The sequence below is a fragment of the Manis pentadactyla genome, chromosome 3, assembly GCF_030020395.1.
Source record: "Manis pentadactyla isolate mManPen7 chromosome 3, mManPen7.hap1, whole genome shotgun sequence".
Lineage (NCBI taxonomy): Eukaryota > Metazoa > Chordata > Mammalia > Pholidota > Manidae > Manis > Manis pentadactyla.
In genome coordinates, this window is record NC_080021.1 from 64,009,285 (window position 1) to 64,026,798 (window position 17,514).

Genomic DNA, 17,514 nt, shown 5'->3' on the forward strand with positions numbered 1-17,514 from the left:
ACAATCTGACCACTAGGATGGCCACCAAATGCCCCAGGAAAAGATAAAACTTGTGCATGCCCTACCCACTGAGAGAATCAGCAAGGCAGGTCACCTGCCTTCACCACCTGCAACTCCGTTTCAGAACAACCAAAGGTTTAGAGTTAAACAGAACTTTATAGGTTATATTGTTTGACCATCACTCCCTGTTCCCCCACCACCCCCAATATAATCCAAAAATAAGGGCAGTAAAAATTATGAATAACTAAGTTTTATCAATCACACACTCAAACCCAAATGGAATTGCTGAGTAGCGAGCAGTGTGTACCTGCGTTCAGGGGGAATGCTTCTCATTCTCTTTGGAGCAGAATACAAAGGACCGAGGAATCCCAGATAGACTTCTCGGGAGTGGAGGAGAGGGCTGCAGAAGCAGAATGCAGCCACAGTTGCCTTGCAGAACCAGGCTCTCCTTGGGCCGAAGAGGCTCCCCTCTGGGCCTCTCTTTCAGGAGGCAACACCGAAGGTCTTAAGCAAAGCCCCCACCTTGGGGTCCTCCCAGGTAGGGTGTTCTGGGCACTTCCTCTGTACCCCTCACATGGCCGGGGAAGGCACAGTGCTCATTGTGGACCTCAGAAATGATATTAGCCAAAGCCCAAATGACTCGTGTTTCAAAAAGACAGTAATTAGCATCTGTATTGCTTGGAAGTAAATTGTGGGTCAGGGGACATTATCTCACATGGAGACAACCCAGCCCTGCCTTCCCAGAACTGTCGATCCCATGGCATGTTGGCCACAGAGTCTGTGGGTGGGGGCAAAGGGGTGCACAAGAGGAGGAGAGAAAACCTCAGTGGGGAGAAGCTTTGGAGGACATCCTGCCAGAGAGAAGCTAGTGAGGGTAAGGTGCTGACTCACAGAAGAGAGAGAAAACAGAAAGAAGAAATGTGTCTGTGAGCACTTGTTTGTCTGGGGGAGCTTCAGATGGAAGCCACTGGATAATCAATCAAGGAGTATATCCTGAAGACATCTGTAAACACATCGGGTTGATTTCAAACAGGAAAATGGCTCCACCAGTCAAAGACTGATCAACTACCTGGGAGACAGAACATAAACATTTTGAAGACAACTCACAGTTCAGGGAGGTAAATGGCAGGGCTGTCAGGCATTTATAGGTGGGAGACAGGCTGGGAATCAGGAAAGTCCACCTTGAGAAGTCAAAAAAAAAACTACAGGAGCAAAAGTGTGAAGGTAGGAAACCTCAGCAAACAGGAGGTAGGCCAGTTGGACCAGGCAGAAGATCCGTGTGGGCAGGGTTTCTGACATGGTGTCTCCAGGCCACCTGGCCAGGGAACTTGTTAACACTGATTCCTGCCAGGTGTTCTGAGGCTGGTGACTGGTCTGTTGGCTTGGGGATCACCTCCATGAAACAAGATGTAATAAAATTTCAGTAAATGAGGTTGTAAGACAGAATGGGGCCAGCTGATGGAGAGCCTTGAATGCCAGGCCAAAGATACAAATGTTATTCTGGGCCTGGAGTTATTAATGGCTTTTGATTAAGGGGGAGGCATAATGATAGAGTTCTCTTAGGAAGAGAGATGGGTAAGCAATGTGCTGGAAAAAATTAATAGAAATGTACAGGAAACAGGACATAAATTAACATGGATTTAGAGAGTATAAAGATTTTATGACTGGATACTGGGCTCAACAGAGACAGATGAGTAATAAAAGCCCTCATTTATTAAATACCACTATGGTCCAGGCATTAACCCTTCAAACAATCCAATGTTGTAGGTGTTACAGCTTTTTCCTCAATATACAGTTGGTGAAAAAGGAGCTCAGAGAGATAAAGTAACTTGCGTGAAGACACACACGGCTGTTCTGCAGTAGAGCTGGCATTTTATCGAGGCCTGACTGACTCCAAATGCCATACCCTTTCCGTTTCCTTGTCCAGACAACAGGAATCGTGTATTAGTTTTCTCTTGCTGTTGTAACAAATTAACAGACCAAGTGGCTTAATGCAACACAAGTGTACCATCTTGGAGCTCCTTAGGCCAGAAGTCAGACAGGTGTCTGACTGGGCTAGAACCAATTATTGGCATTTCCTTTGTGGGGCTCAGGAAGCAAACTGTTCTCCTTGCCTTTTCTGGCCACTTGAGGCTCCCCACATTTCTGGGCATGTGTCTCCCATCCTCCATCTTCAAAACTAACAACATTGCATTTCTTTGACCATTTTTTTTTTCCTGGCCATTCCTTACTGTCTACAAAGCCAGGAAAGGTTGTCATAATTTAAAGATTTGTGTGATTGGATTGCACCCATGCCCCTGGGAGAATCCGGGACAGTCTCCCCATCTCAGCATTCGTACCTCAGGCCCATCTGCTGAATCACCTTTGCAGCACAGAGAGTGAGCCTGCTGCCGTTCGTGGACATCTGCCTTTGTGCCGACTCCATATTTCGGTAAATGTCGTTACAAAGGGAACTTTCTGTTACATCACAAACAATAAATAAAGGGCAAAAAGAATTTAAAAAGGAAAGGTGTTGGTAAAACACAAATAGCCTGATTGGAGGGAGACATGGCAGCGTGGACACTGCTGCTCAAGTTTGTTCTGAACACACCGACAGCATTCCTTAGCACAGTTAATCCTGCTTTAAATCTGACTCTGTTATTGTCCGGGCTGGCTCTGGCAGCCACGTGGATTACCCAGTGTGAGAGCCTGACCGCAGAAATAAAGGTGATGCCTAAGTCTGTACTTTAAGTGCCCAATTTTGTACTAATTCCCCAAATCCCAGAGTCAAAATTCCTGTTCTTTGCTTTCATAGACTGTCTAAAACTTGCATGTCTTCCAACCACCCACCTTCCCCCCTTTTTTTCCACAGTGAGTAGCCATCATTTTAGCAGGCTGACATCCCTTTGTTCTAACAGTAAGCCATTTTATAAAGTACCAATTTTATGGAAATTATCTGAAGTAATAGGATTATGTAAGCATAAATGAAAAGTGTGGGCTATAATGAAATTGTTAGAAAGCAGTAAATGGTTTAACTGAAGCTCAGTATAATCCTTTTTTTCATTTTATTCCTAAAGTCCTATTGTTGATTCATTTGAAATGTAATAGACTGAGGATCCCACCATCGTGTCTAAAATTTACAAGTGCAATTTTTTCTTTTTGATCCTACCATCATGTCTAAAATTTACAAGTACAATTTTTTCTTTTTGGTTTCTCTTATTTTATAGAAAGAGAGACTTGGAATTTTGTTATAGACCTTCCAAAGCAAGAAAACAATAACTTAGAAACATTAAAATTCACATTCTTTGGGCAATAAGCCTTCAAGCTTCCTGAAAAAACTTCTGGTTTTTCAGTCATTTAAATGATTTAACGTAGAGTCAGTCTCAAAGGTTGTTGGGATGAAAAGTTAAGGGAGTCCTCAACTGCAAATGAAGATGTTTGCAATCTGAAGCCAATCATTTTCTCATTACAGGAGGTTGATTTAATGAGCTGCACATATAACTAATCATGTGCATTCTGAAATGAATCTAGCACTTAGATCTGCTCCCAGGAAGAGTTCCACACCAGCAAGCTCTTGTGGGGAAAAGGCAAAACAAAACAAACCTTGATCACTTACTTAAAACCGAAGGCCACATTCGACATGCATGGTTACCATTGATTTTAATGGGAACAGCCTGTCTGTTGCTGAGAATCAGGATATGAAATCGGTGGGAGAAGTGTGAAATAGAAAAAAAGTAAATACAAGGGTCCACTGGGCATCATGTTCAAAGACTCCAGAAAGAACTAGGTGTCATAAGGGGATGAGTGAAATTTAACATTTTACTAATGAATAACGAGGACCGTTGTTATCTCTCAAAAAATGACTTAATGTTGCTACATTGTCATTACAAACTATTTAATCCCTGAAGAAGGAAGCAGGAAGAATAGGGACTGGTTTCAACACAATTTGCTAATTGCTGATTGACAAAAGCAAAGTTAGACATGACAGAAATGGCTGGAAAGACCTCTATTCTGAGATCATACACACACGGGCACACAAAACCAAGACCAACAAACAGGCATGGGAAGGATCTGATCGGCATGTTCCTGGCATTGCTGTCGCTACACACAAGACAAGTGATAAATGAAATGGCAGAGACATCTGTTCTAGAATCTGTGGGGCTTTACTCACAAAACAGTTGTAAAATCTTTTGGGGACAAAAATATTTCTGTGTATCTATGCAGATGTCTCCTCTAAGGACAATACACAGACACAAATACACAAATGGATACAAGTGTTGAGCTGAAAAGACAAGAATAAGAAAAGAAAGATCATCCAAACAAAGCTACATGTATTGCCTTCAATATACCTTTAAAAAAAATCCCAGAACATATAAATTCTCATAAAGCTAAAGTTTGAGGTTCTAGTTGATAGTCTATAGGCAACATACCTACTCAGTGAATGGATACTGTGTGAGTTTGTTTTGATTTGGTAGGAAATATTTTCTGACCTTGGAAATGAAATCATTTAGTTGTCTGTCTGCTTATGGCAAACACCGAATGGATGGTCCTGGGCACTCATGTTAATATATCTTCGAAATTCTCAAATCTACAGCCTGTGGGAAGTTACACAGCTTAGGTTTAAGCATCATTCAGGTTGTTCCTCAGTAAGGAACCCAGAGTTACCACCTTCTTTGACTCCCCAAGATTAGTTTACATTTATCACGCAGCAAACTGTCCATGCTGAAAGGGTGAGCTGCAGACAGCAGGAGCTGACCATCTTGCTATGTATTTACCCTCTCAGTAATAGGCAATGTTGAAATCGCTTCTTAATCAGGCTTCAAATATGTCTCCCCAAATGAAAGGTTATACTTGATTTTTTTTCTCGCTGCAAACAAAGTATCCTTCAATGTTATGTAGCATATTTATAGTATGTTCTTAATTTTTTTAAAAACAACTAGCCTCTATCAAGTAACAGTTTATTTAGTTCAAGTCTTTTAAGTATGGTGAGTTTGTTGATTTTACCATCTTCTGGACAGATTTGGAGGTGCATAGTAAAACATTTTTGTGGACTGTTAAATTTTTACTGTCATTTGCAAAGCCATTGCATTTATACATTACTCTTTGAAAGGACTGATAACTAGATCAAATGTAATGTGGCTATTTTGGACTGCATAATCCTATTGTGTTTTGCTGTGGAAAGTGAAGCATATCCATCTCATTTCATGGAATTTTTTTAATTTGTAAAGTGTTCTTTCTGGGTAAGTAGTGGGCAGTGAACTGAGGGTGAGGGTGGAGGAGCCCCTGATGCTTCAGTTGAGCTCCTGATTAGCGGAGGAGACACGTGGTCCACAGCCCCCGCCCATCTCAGTTTTCCTAAACATATTTGGCTTACTGTCCTCTTTCTCTGTGCACGTCACCTTTGCAATCCCAGCACCTCCTCTCCTCTGCGGGATCCTACATCCCACAGTTCCAGGCAAACCCTGCAGCCTGTTCTCCCTCCAGCAGCAACCCCAGGAAGGTGAGACATGAACGCCTCTCAGAACAGTGGGGAGGGGAGGCAAGGAAAGGGAGCTAGACTCGGGACCCTCAGAATGCTATGAGATGGAGAATCAAGGCACTTTGATTTTGGTCACTGGGTAATCCTAAGTGACAAAACAATTACTACCGCAATTTAGCTTTAGCCCAAACCGCAAGAGTTATGGAAGTTCGGAAGGAAGCCTCAGAACTCAACCCAGGGACTACAGCAAGGCTGGAGGCTGGAAACTGTGTGATCTCACAAAATAATAAATCCCTTCCCTAGAAAATGGAGATAATTGGATGAGCGTCCTTCAAGTAATGATTGTGGGAAATAATTAATAGAATGAATATATAGAGGAGGTACTAAGAGTGATTTTGCCACAATGATGCTGAAAGGAACTATGCTGAATTTGGCCAAATGTGAGCTATTTTTATTGAAGGAAAGTGATGTAATCAAGAATGGGGGCTGGGTCCAAATCTCTCCTCTGCCATTTACTAGCTATGGGATCGCAAGTATGTTAGTGAATTCCTCATGGGTAGGACCTACCTTGCCAGGCTTGAGGTAACACCTGAGGTCATATAGGTAAAGGGCCCAGTCTCATGAATATGGTGGACTGATGCTCATCAAATGGTAGGTACTACAGTTTACATTTGCAAAGCCATTGAAATGACATGTCTTCATTGTCTTTTATAAATTGTAAGTCCTCTCATACTTTAAGCAATTGTATGAGGGTTATCAATAAGATATAGGTTGAATTATCTCATCAAATATGTAAAGGGATGTTATTTGGAAGCCTTTACGCATACCTCTGGAGGGAAGCAGCCACACAAGAATTCTAAAAGTCTGTTCATGGCATCAAATAAAAGGGCACAACTCCATTCGAATCAGTAGGACTTTTAGTGATGACGGGCATTTTGATAGTTTAGGGAGACCTGCCTGATGTGATGATAAAATCTCCCAGATTGTGCAAGAGCTAAAACACCAAACCTGATCCTTGAGACCTGGCCTGCATCCTATATGTGCATCTCTTGTTGAATGGAAGAGAGCAGGTGTCACTGGGCACAGGACTCAGTGAAGCAAGATGTCTGGTTCCTGGTATTCAGGCAACAAGTTTTCCCAAAGCCATTAATGAACATGGGCTACAATTAGCCTATAAATGATTTCTTAATATTTGTTTTTGGTTGTCATGTTAGCCTTTTTGAGAATAAAACAAGACCAAGAAGCCCTAGAGCTCTCAGGAGCCTCCTTGAGCAATATCACATTGCAGATTTAAATTTCTGGGACTGAATAACTTTCCAACTTCATTCGGGAAGAAAAAATCCAATTCATTCATTCGGGATTGATAAAACAGCATTCCTGCCAACAATTCACATATTAATGGATCACAACAAAATAGTTTTTTCAGAATTGTTGAATATGCAAAGACCTCTAAATTCATTAGCTCACCCCATGAAGGTGGGGCACCTGAACGGTCAGACATGGATTGGTCTTTAGAATTTAGCAGTGAGTAGGCCTGGCTCTTTGCTCCGCACATGCGTACGTGTGGTGGGACTCCAGAACTCAGGCTCACGGAACAAACCCACAAGACAGTTCTCAGCAGAGTCACTGGGAAGGCTGTCCAGACCCCTCAGCATTTCAGAACTTGAGAGGACATCAGAGGTCACCTAATTGAATCTAAATGAGAGTCAATTCCCTCTTTGAATTTGTTTTGGGGGAAGAGAATTGCCTAAATCTGGGTCTTCTGAGGCTGTTTAATTTTTGAAAGCAACCAAACCACACTTAAAGCCAAGTCCAGTGAATGAGGTAAGTGGCCAGGATGGACAAATACAAAATAAGGCTAGGCTATAAAATGATAAAACTGGTTTGTTCAAGTGACTCATAAAATGGTTCTGAAAGGTAACTCCAAAAGATGCTAGAGAAATAGATGCTCCTCACCCCACTGGTAAGGACACACCTCTCTGAGGACAGAGAGAAAGCCAATATCAGATATTTAAAAGTGTACATGCTGTTTGGCCCAGAAATTCAATTTTTAGGAATTAATCATGAGGAAGGTATTGAGATAGCACACAAAGATTTAAATATTAGGAAGCTTGATGCAGTGTTAATAAAAGCTAAAAAGTTGGGAGTGGTCTAAATGTCCAACAGTAAAGATTGGCTAAACATTGAAGAACGCACACAAAGCCGATGGGATAGTGTTGGGTCATGCTGACTGCCACTGCTGAAACATTCCTGTTGATGTGGAAAACTGCTCAAGTCCAATGAAGAGGACAGGTGGCCAAACAGTGTTAGCCCAGGACCCAGGTTAAGGCAGGTGCATGTGGGGAAGGGACAGGAAAGGCTGTGGACAGACATATACCACGCTGTGAATGGTGGGTGGAACTGAGTGATTTCACATTCCTTTTGCTTGCCTATACATAATGATTTTTCCATAATGAAAAACTATATTTATAATAAAAAGCTAATAAAAGAAAATATCAAAGAAAAGAGAAAGTGGTTCTATTATCCTTAATGAAGAATTGAGACGTACCTGTATTAGTTTGTTAGAGTTGCCATAACAACATACCATGAACTGAGTGACTTATTCAACAGAAACATACTGTCCCACAGTTCTGGCGGCCAGAAGTCCAAGCTGAAGACGTTGGTAGGGCTGATTTCTTCTGAGGGCTGGGAAGGAGGCTCTCTTACACATTTCTCTCCTAGCTTCTGGGGACATGCTGGCCATCTTTGGCATTTTTGGTTTCTGTTGCATCACTCCAGTCTCTACCTTCCTCTTCACATGGTGTTCTCCATGTGTGTGTCTGTGTCCAAACTTCCACTTTTTGTAAGGACATTGTCATATTGGATCGAGGCCCACCCTAATTCAGTATAACTTCATCTTCATTAATTACATCTGCAAGGACCCTGTTTCCAAATAAGGCCACATTCTGGGGTATTGGGAATTAGGACTTGGATGTTTCAGAGTAGAGGGACACAATTCAACTGTAACAGTACCCAGTGAGTCAACCACACTGCTCCTACCTGTTGCGGTTGGTGCTTACCTGCCACCACAACCTGTGACAGCTGCTGTATAGTATGAGCACGGGCCACAGGCAAGAGTAGCGGGGTGGGACTCATCCCTCCAGGATTCCTGTGCAAAGAGATAATGGCGAAAACAGAGAGCCTGAGCGCCTCCTCCCTGCCCCAGCCTACCCAGGCCAAGGCTGCGGGTGTGAGTGGGTGTTCAGATTACCACATCTGAACCAGGGAGACCAGTTTAGAGGCCTGAAAGGAAGGAGTCATCTAAAGAAAAAAAAAAAACACATTGTTACTTTTGATTGAATATAGGAATTGTGATTTTTAAAAAAGGCCAAGAGAGCAGGGAGAAAAAAATGTTACCAATATTATACAAGAATCATCACACAGATATCTGTAGCATTTTTACTCATAATCACCAAAAATTGAATACACCAAAGGTGTTCCTCAGTAGGAGAATGAATACATAAACAGTGGTACAGCCATACAGTGGAATATTATTCAGTGATCAAAAGAAATGAGCAAGCCATGAAAAGACATGAAGGAAACTTAAATGCACATTGCTAAGTGAAAGAAGCCAACAGAAAAGGTTTCACACCGTATGATCCTAACTATATGACATTCTAGAAAGGCAAAACTATAAAGACAGTAGAAAGATTGGTAGTTGCTAGAGTTTAGGGGAAATAGGGAGGAGGGATGAACAGGTGAGGCATGGGATTTTTAGGGCAGTGAATCTATTCGGTATGATACTGGGGTGGTGGACATAGGACATTGTGCATTTGTCAAAACCCATAGAATGTACAACACAAAGAGTGAACCCTAATGTAAACTATGGACCTTAGTTAATGATAATGTATCAATATTGGCTTTATTACTTACAACATGTATCACCCAAATACAGAATATTAATAATAGGGTAGACTGTTGGGGGGTGGGGAGGCTAAGTGGGATCCTGCTCAATTTTTCTGTAAACCTAAAACTACTCTAAAAAAACTTAAGTCTATTAACTTAAAACCAAAAAATGTATTACAAATAAAGAAATCTAGAAGTGATCATATACTTTAGTGAGCTACCCCAAGGGGCTTTGGGCAGATAAAAGACAGGGAAACTGCACGAGTTACCTCTTTCAAAGGCACTTGAGAAGATACAGATGACCAAAGTGTGACCCAGCGGGAACTCCAAGATTCAGACAAGCCTGGCCGCTCACACCTATCTCAGACTCAACAAAGCCCTTCTGAGGGAGCTTTGGCCGGGTGCGGTGTGGGGGAGGGGGAGAAGAACCAAATTCTTACTCAGAGAAATCACAATTTGGAACGTGCACAAGAGTGTCAACGAGTTATGTAGATCTTATCAGCATTGCATTTTTGGTGCCTCCCAGCTATCCAGAGAGGCCCCACCAGCCTGTCAACACCCTTGAGCAGCCCACGCAGCACAGGCATGGCTGCACCTCAGGAGGCTCTGCCTCGCCAGGCCTGGCTTCCCGGGATCTGGCACAGGGAGCGGGAAATTTCTCTCTCCTCACAGATACCACCATACCGACCCCTCGGTATGCATGTGTCTTCTGGCCATTTCTCTTCTTACATCCTGTGACCTGGTTGGGGCTGTCTATAGAACTGAGCACTACTTTGATGCTAGCTTTGGAAAGAGCACACAAGCTGGGAAAATCTGATGTTCGCACATCTGAAGGAAGAGGATTTGTAGTTTTAGTAATGAGGAGGCAAAGTCATTGTCAGAGCATAGTAGCTTATTATACAAGATGTTTCAACATTTGCAGATAAAGTATTGTGATTTTGTAGATTTATGGGTATGGGATAAAGCATGAGACCTGTGGAGATTTCTCTCCTCACCACTAACCACCAAAAAAATAAATGAAGTCCTCATAGTACATACATTGCTTTGTGATAATACAGCCTTTCAAATGTAATTTTGCTAACTGATGCAAAACTCATTTATTTAGATCAATGAAAGTAATAGCGTTTGCTATGTATCTCAGCTTTCTTTTGCAATTACCTGTTCATTACATTAAAGTCACCTGAATGGATCTCCATGCTTGTTTTTGTGTTTGTTTTCATTTTTAGGCAGCTTTAAGTGCCTTGAAACAATTCTCTGAACAAGGACTGGATCCTTTGGAAGGGGCAATGAATATTGAAAAAGGTTCTCTCGAAAAGTGAGTAAATCTTCAGTCATAGTACATTTGTAATTTTGTAACTGTACAAAAAATAAGATATGGATAATAAGGTAAAAATACTCAATAATATGTATATCTTACAAAATCAGTCATACAATTAAATGTTAATAAATGAGAAACAGTACATATTCATATCTTATCCTATGTTTGTGAAATTTTAATCTATGAATTGATCATTATTCATGCATTTTAGTGTCCTTGTTGGAAATATTTATGTGAGTTTTCTTAACTGTAGAGACTTGCAAAACTTTCAAAAGATTGTTTTTCACTTCAGACTGTTGAGCATTCTCTGGCTAAACCATTTTCTGAGGTAAAAGTTTTCACTCACATTCCTGCTAAGTTGTGGGTGCAACAGAGAGAAGAAAAAAAAAAAGAATTTGAGAAGAGACATTCCCTCCACCGGCTGCATTTTGTTTTTCACACTGTTACATGAAACATAAGCGCACACTGCCACCAAAGTATGGCTCCTAAGGGCTGCACTGGCAAAAAGGCAGCTAGTAAGCATTTCTGAAATCCAGCTCGTAGCCATTTCATGATACTGATCACCAGGTCTCATCTGAGAGACTGAATTTTAGGTCTCTCTCCAGAGACCCAATTTATAATAAAGAAGTTGACAGCAATTGTATTTACATAGTGGGATCCAAACTATTTCAAAGCAGTAATACTAGCAGGTGAGACTTCAGAACACACACAGGAGATAACATTTTTAGGATGAGAAAATTAGATGACCTAGGAAGTAAAACCCAGACAATACCAACTCCACAGTTAAATAAGCCTATCCCCCAAACAGCATTTGGTCATTAATATTTAAAAGGTGAGAGCGTGAGAAAAAAACATTTGGTAAACAGACGTGGCATTTTAAGTTGTCTATAGATTGGCAACCATTTATAAGCTAATTTAATCAAAAACATTTCCACATGATCTCATCAGTAGACTATCTGAACATAAATATTGTTGTTTCACTTTAAAATGTCACTTTTGTGGTGACCTTTGAATCCTGTGTGCCATCTGCTAATAAACATGTCTGAAGACGTGCAACCCTGGACCTTCAGCTCTTGTTCATGTATTAATCTTCTAGACAAGCCCCGCATCTGGGAGAGAAAGCGGACAATAACCAGACCCACCCGGGCTCCATCGCTCAGGACTGCAAGAAATCAAAGCCGGTCATCTAGCAGCTCCCAGAACCACGGCTGCCACCGCATCCTTATAAACCTGTCAGCACGCATGAGGGTGTCTGTGTTCAAGGAAATGAATGACTAATACCATTATTTGAGTCTTATGTGAAGACAACACTATTCTAACACAAGAGATAATATACATAGTACTGTTTATTCAACTGGGGAAAAATAAAACTTTGAGCATTTCCCTTGCAACTTGAGATCAGATCATAACTCATTTGCCCAGAGGCAGCAGAAATCTGATCCTGCTACTGGAGCTTAAAATAACAATTAATGAAAAGTGTTAGAAACAGAGGTAAAATTTTCAAGTGATTAATAGAGAAATCGGGTTTGGTTCTGTTGTTAGGATTGTTCTGTCGTGGCCCTTGTGTTCAGTTATATTCTCTTTCTTTTTAAATAATGCTTGATGATTCAAAGATTAACCAGTGACGTGCTGTGGAATGTGATGGTCGTTGTCTTCATATGGAGTCACACGGTTTTTCTTCTTATGCGGATATTTGTCATCTTCATCCTATATCAATATGAATGACTTTAAGGCACACTACGCAAAGGTGAATGCAAACAAACATGGTTTAAATCTGGTCAGACATTTGATTAAAAACATGAAATCATGTTAGAAACAACTAGTTTCAATATACTCCAGGAATTAAAAACAAAAAACAATTGTGGGTTTTGAGCTCCATAATACTATTAACCACTAAGGAGGCGTCTTGCCTCTGCAAACCATTTCTCAAGATTCCACGTTCTGTTATGGGAATTGCACCCACCCCATCCGTGTGTTGTATCCACTCACTGTTGCATCAAGACTGGTTTTAATGACTGCCTCTGGACTTGGGACAGTGAGTAGGATCAAAACAAATAATGTATATGGCGGGGAAGGGAAAGCCCGCTGGAGGAGCTGTGAAAGTCTTGCCAGCTTGTAGCCAGCCACGCTCTGGACCAGCATGTTGGAATCCAGTGTGGAGCAAATGCAGTAAAAACGTGGTTGGTTTCTGTGTGAAGTGTTGTAATTGTTCTTTCGTGCCCTCGCTCTCGCCTCTCAAATACCACCTCAGGGAAACCCATCCCGAAGGCCACCACCCGACCTCGTCATCCTGCACAGTCATGGCCACAGGGTCCAGGCCCCAGGCTCCCTGGGCCACTGGCCATATCTGCGAAACTGCAGAGCCACCTCCTAGGTGACTGTCGCTGGGCTCCTGAGCCGCCAACGTCATCTTACTGTTGACGCTTTCTCCTTAGTGACTTGCAAACGTTGTGCAATGAGAAAACACTATATGGTCTAATTGCTCAGCCCCACATGACAATAGGAATATAATTATGTAAGATCTTACAAGCCAAACCACCACAAATCATGATCTGGCTGACTCACACGCGACTGGAGAGTAAACAAACAGCAACATAAGGAAATAACTCTAGGGTTGTTTCTAATGATTCCCATGTGGGGAAGTCCAGCGGTATTGGGAGGGCTGGGTGCCCTTGGAGGAAATAGGTTGTGTTACATAAAGCTGGGTCCTTTTGGAAATAACAGCACATTTATAAAGTGGGACTTCAGGTAGGTGAGCCAGTTGAACAGTAAGCCCTGTTGCCTAACACAGGGTGCAGAGGGCCCTAAACCATTCCCTCAGAATGGGACGTGCCCTTTCTCCCACTAGGCCTTGGCTACCTGAGGTGTGGGCCCTTGGAGGGGTGGGGGATAGGTCAGTAGGCCCTACTTCAGACAGGGTCTTTAAAGAGATCTTCAGTTATCCAAAGGCAATAAACCCAGACCACCTCCCATGCCCACAGTCTGAACAACACCAAGGCTGTCAGGGATGTGGGACGGGGATGAACCCAGGGGACAAAGCTAATCAGTTCTCACAACCCAGGTATCTGAAGCATTTGCCTCTTGAGCTGTCCAACAGGAGTCATCCTCAGAGCTGGTGTAACCCTGAACACGCCACAGTGGGTGGGGGGGTGGCAAAGGGGTGTGAATTTGCATAAGATCTCAAGTTTAGTAATAGGATATTTATCCAAAATTCCATCGTCTCAGGCAGCTGGCAGAGCCTAGGAAGGCCTTTGGCTATTTTCCTGGAACAGCAGCACTTGCTGGGACCCTTTCGGGTTTTCTTTGGGTTCCATTATTAGCAAAGTTGATGGTGAGTCTGCAGTCCCTTGCAGGGACCTGCTATGATGCTCGGTTCCAAAGCACAATGTTATGTATCATTAGAGGGGAAACCATTAAGTAGATTTATTGAAATAATGTTTCTTCAGCATAAGGAGATCTTTTTGATGAAAAATGGAACTCATTATTCTTTAAAGGACACAGATTGACTTATCTCCTTTATCAATTACAGTGTCTGCTTTCAGCTTTTCTCAATCAGCAAGGGGCTTTGTGTCACTTCCCAGTGCTGAGGCCAATGTGTTTTATTAAAGAGTTTGTTTTTACATTTTAATTGGAAATACAATATTGGCCTTTGGAACTCTGACCATCCCTTTCCAGCATGACTTGCCGAAGATCAATGGTGAGACACCACTGAGTAGGCTGTGACAAGGACCTTGGTCCTTCTCCCGGGCTGACCTCTCTGAGTTGTCCTAGTATTCTCCTCCCCAGCACACATTCTCAACAGTGATATATTTTTTGACAGCTTCAACCAATTTCTTGCACCATAAAATAAAGATAGATTAATGAAAAAATTACCTTATTATACAGAGGTTTGTAGGACTCCTAGTGACCTAGGAAAAGTGGTCCAGACCAATTGATTGGTGTTTAAGTCCTGCTACCTGTGAGTTATCACTGAAACTGCCCAGAATTTGTTCTGTGCCTCCTAATTTCCAAAGGCCATTTGTTATCATTATGGCCAAGAATCACAGAACACCTAACAGTTTTGTTCACAGAGCTAATAAGTTGCTAATGACAAAATCATAGGAGAATTTGTCTTTGAGTCTCCCCCAACCTAACCCAAAAACAACAGAGATACCTGATAAATGTATAAATGATACATTGAACATGTCTCAATGAACAAAAGAGTGATATATCAAAGGAATGGATAAACTTGTTGAAATAAATTTTAAATCTCAAAGTTTAACATGACCTAGAGATAGGCATTCATGATAATACATAGCATTGCTGTTGATAGGCTTATTGAGTCCAAAAAATCCCTCACTTCAGAGGACGTTGGATCACTGGAAACCCCCATCCTGTCCCTAGCCCCCATTTCTGCATTTATATCCCTTCCCTAGGCTAGCAGATTTAATTCCAATTCCCCCCTGCAAATATATCCATGTATTTCCCCAATCACAGATATATGTCTCATAAAATGGACATTGTAATATCTGGTTCAAAGCAAAGACTTCTTTAGCCATTGAACCCCACTGTCTGTTTCTGGGAGATGCCACCCAAGTTCCATCTCATCCTTTCAAGACTCATTTAGCCATTACCTTGTTGGAGAACCTTCCCTTTTATGTTCAAACTTCTTACTATAACTAAAAGCTCCCTTGAGTGGATCCCCAGCACACTCTGATGCATGCTGGAATGCAGAAAATAAACAAACAAATGAAAGAACTCTGCCCTGAAGAACCCACACTCTAGCTAGAGGGAAACAAGGAAATGAATCTGGATCGCTGAGCATTCAGTTCGCAGACCCATGGCACTGGAGCAAGTTGCTCTCTGCTTGTGTTTCTCCCTCAGTCACTTACACCTTCTCTACTCATCTTGCTGTGCTTTGGGCACAGGGGTATATTTGGTGACACTGTCAAAAAGCCATGGTCTGCTTTCACTCTAGTCGTTTATCTTACCTCACCTCCACCCACACCCTGCAAAGTCCACTGGGCGCCTCCAAACCCAACCCCAAATATACATGCCCAAGGCAAACCTCTTTAAGCTCACTTACACTCAGGAGGCTGATGAGCTAAATGTATTCCTCATAGTATCTCCTTCATATGGTAAGTATACAATTACTTGGCTGAAAAGATGAGCAACATTAAAAACTCTGCCATGATGGATTTGCCAGTCTAACCAAATCAGTGGTGACCTGGATGCATGGACATGGACAGAGAAGTCTGATCTATTGGATGGAGCCTCCTGCCTGGGAATAAACTTCTAGTTCTACTTCTGTTAATGTGTAGCTTTGTTGAAATTATTTAACGTCTTCGTGTTTCAGGTTTTCGTCCAAAATGATAGGGATAAGAATATGCATGAATATATGGCCTATATTTAAAGTGCCCAAGTTGTGAAAGTAAATACAGTATTTTGACCAAAGTCAGTGGATATTAGGGAAAGAGCCATGGTCTAGGAGTCAAGAGTCTAGAGACCTGGTTCAGACACAGATGTGACCTTGGCAAGGGATTTAGCCTTTCTGGCCTCAGTTTCCACATCTATAAAATGGTGGCCCATAAGAGCATTGCAGCTGTAAATTTATACGATTAGTCCCTCTTTTACAAGTGGTATGCTTAAATTCAAATTTTGTGTCTAATGTATGAATTTTTTTAAACCAAATATCTGCAAGGAAAATACCACTCATGTCAATTAAGATTATTTGGTTGTAAATTATAAAAACCTATTCCAACCAGCAATGGGAAATTTGTTAAAGGGGTGTTTCACAGAACCTAAGGGCAGAAATGCAGACAGGAACTGGAGCCAGGAAGTAGAAGGCTGTGGGGAAAACCAGGAAGCTCTCCTTCTCCCTCGCTCTCAACTCCCCACCTCCCTCTGAATGTCTGAATCATTTTCTCTCTTTCCACACTAGCTCCTGATTCTCAAGTACACATATCAGAGAACATGGCTACCAATAGAAACCAATGTTATAGCCACCTGAAGAAACACTAAATCTCTCTTTTGATTTCATTCCTAAAGTCACAGGAAGGATCCCCTGATTGGCCCACCTTGGGCCAGGTGTTCGCCCAGGGGCTCCCAGTGTACAACCATCTGGAGCAGAGCAGAGCAGTCATCTGAGAAGAATCACTGTTTTGTGAGACAGCCCAGTAGGTTTTTGCCTCAACTGTTTCCCAGGAGGCAAGGCTCATTATAAACATGTGCTAGTTCTTACTTTCAATGTAAATAGTGAAGCTTAAAGACTTGAGTAACAGTCTCCCAAACGTCATAGATTGGTCTCAGATTTGTGAAGGTTGTACTGTTCTGTTTGGTTTTGTTTAATCCTTTCAATATTCAGTTTCAAGAGTCTGATGAACCACAAAGCTATCATGAATGAGTCATAAACCTACCTAGGAGAAAAAAATAAAAGCTTTGCAGTGATCCCAGATCAGAATATTTTTAAAAGTCTCCTTCAGTATGAGTAATGAGAAATTTAGGCAGTAGAGTGGTCATTCATCCTCGGTGATTTCTATAGAACCAGAACACCAACAGCCACGTTCCTGGTTTTGTTATCCTGAGTGGATTTTAACTGTAAGGGAATTTCTGACTCTTGACAACTGAAGTAGTAGAAATGGAGGCAATCTTGGTCTAGTTTTCTTTCCAACTTTACTCATAAGTTTTCAAGGGAGCCCGAAGAAAGGAGGAGAGATTTTTTAAGTGGGTGGGAGGAGGCAGAAAGTAGAAAGAATCAGAAATTTGGACTCAAAAGTAAAGTGGGTGAGGAAGCTAAGTTACACTAGAGAAGACTGAGGAAATGGGAAGCTCTGGGAAAGGTATCTGAGACTGGAACAGACGACGCGTTCCCTGC

General features: G+C 41.9%; 1 protein-coding gene across 14 annotated transcripts in view; it reads left to right on the forward strand.

The window, feature by feature from the left end:
- The window catches only part of STAU2 (staufen double-stranded RNA binding protein 2), a 344,484-nt gene extending 331,626 nt beyond the window's left edge, over positions 1-12,858 (forward strand). For all 14 annotated transcript variants that reach the window (XM_036886315.2, XM_036886314.2, XM_057497970.1 and 11 more), the window contains 2 exons: positions 10,570-10,658; positions 11,758-12,858. In XM_036886315.2, the coding sequence (XP_036742210.1) occupies positions 10,570-10,658; positions 11,758-11,851 (183 nt within the window). In that variant the 3' untranslated portion in view covers positions 11,852-12,858. The remainder of the gene's footprint in view (positions 1-10,569; positions 10,659-11,757) is intronic.
- The last annotated feature ends 4,656 nt before the right edge of the window (positions 12,859-17,514 follow it).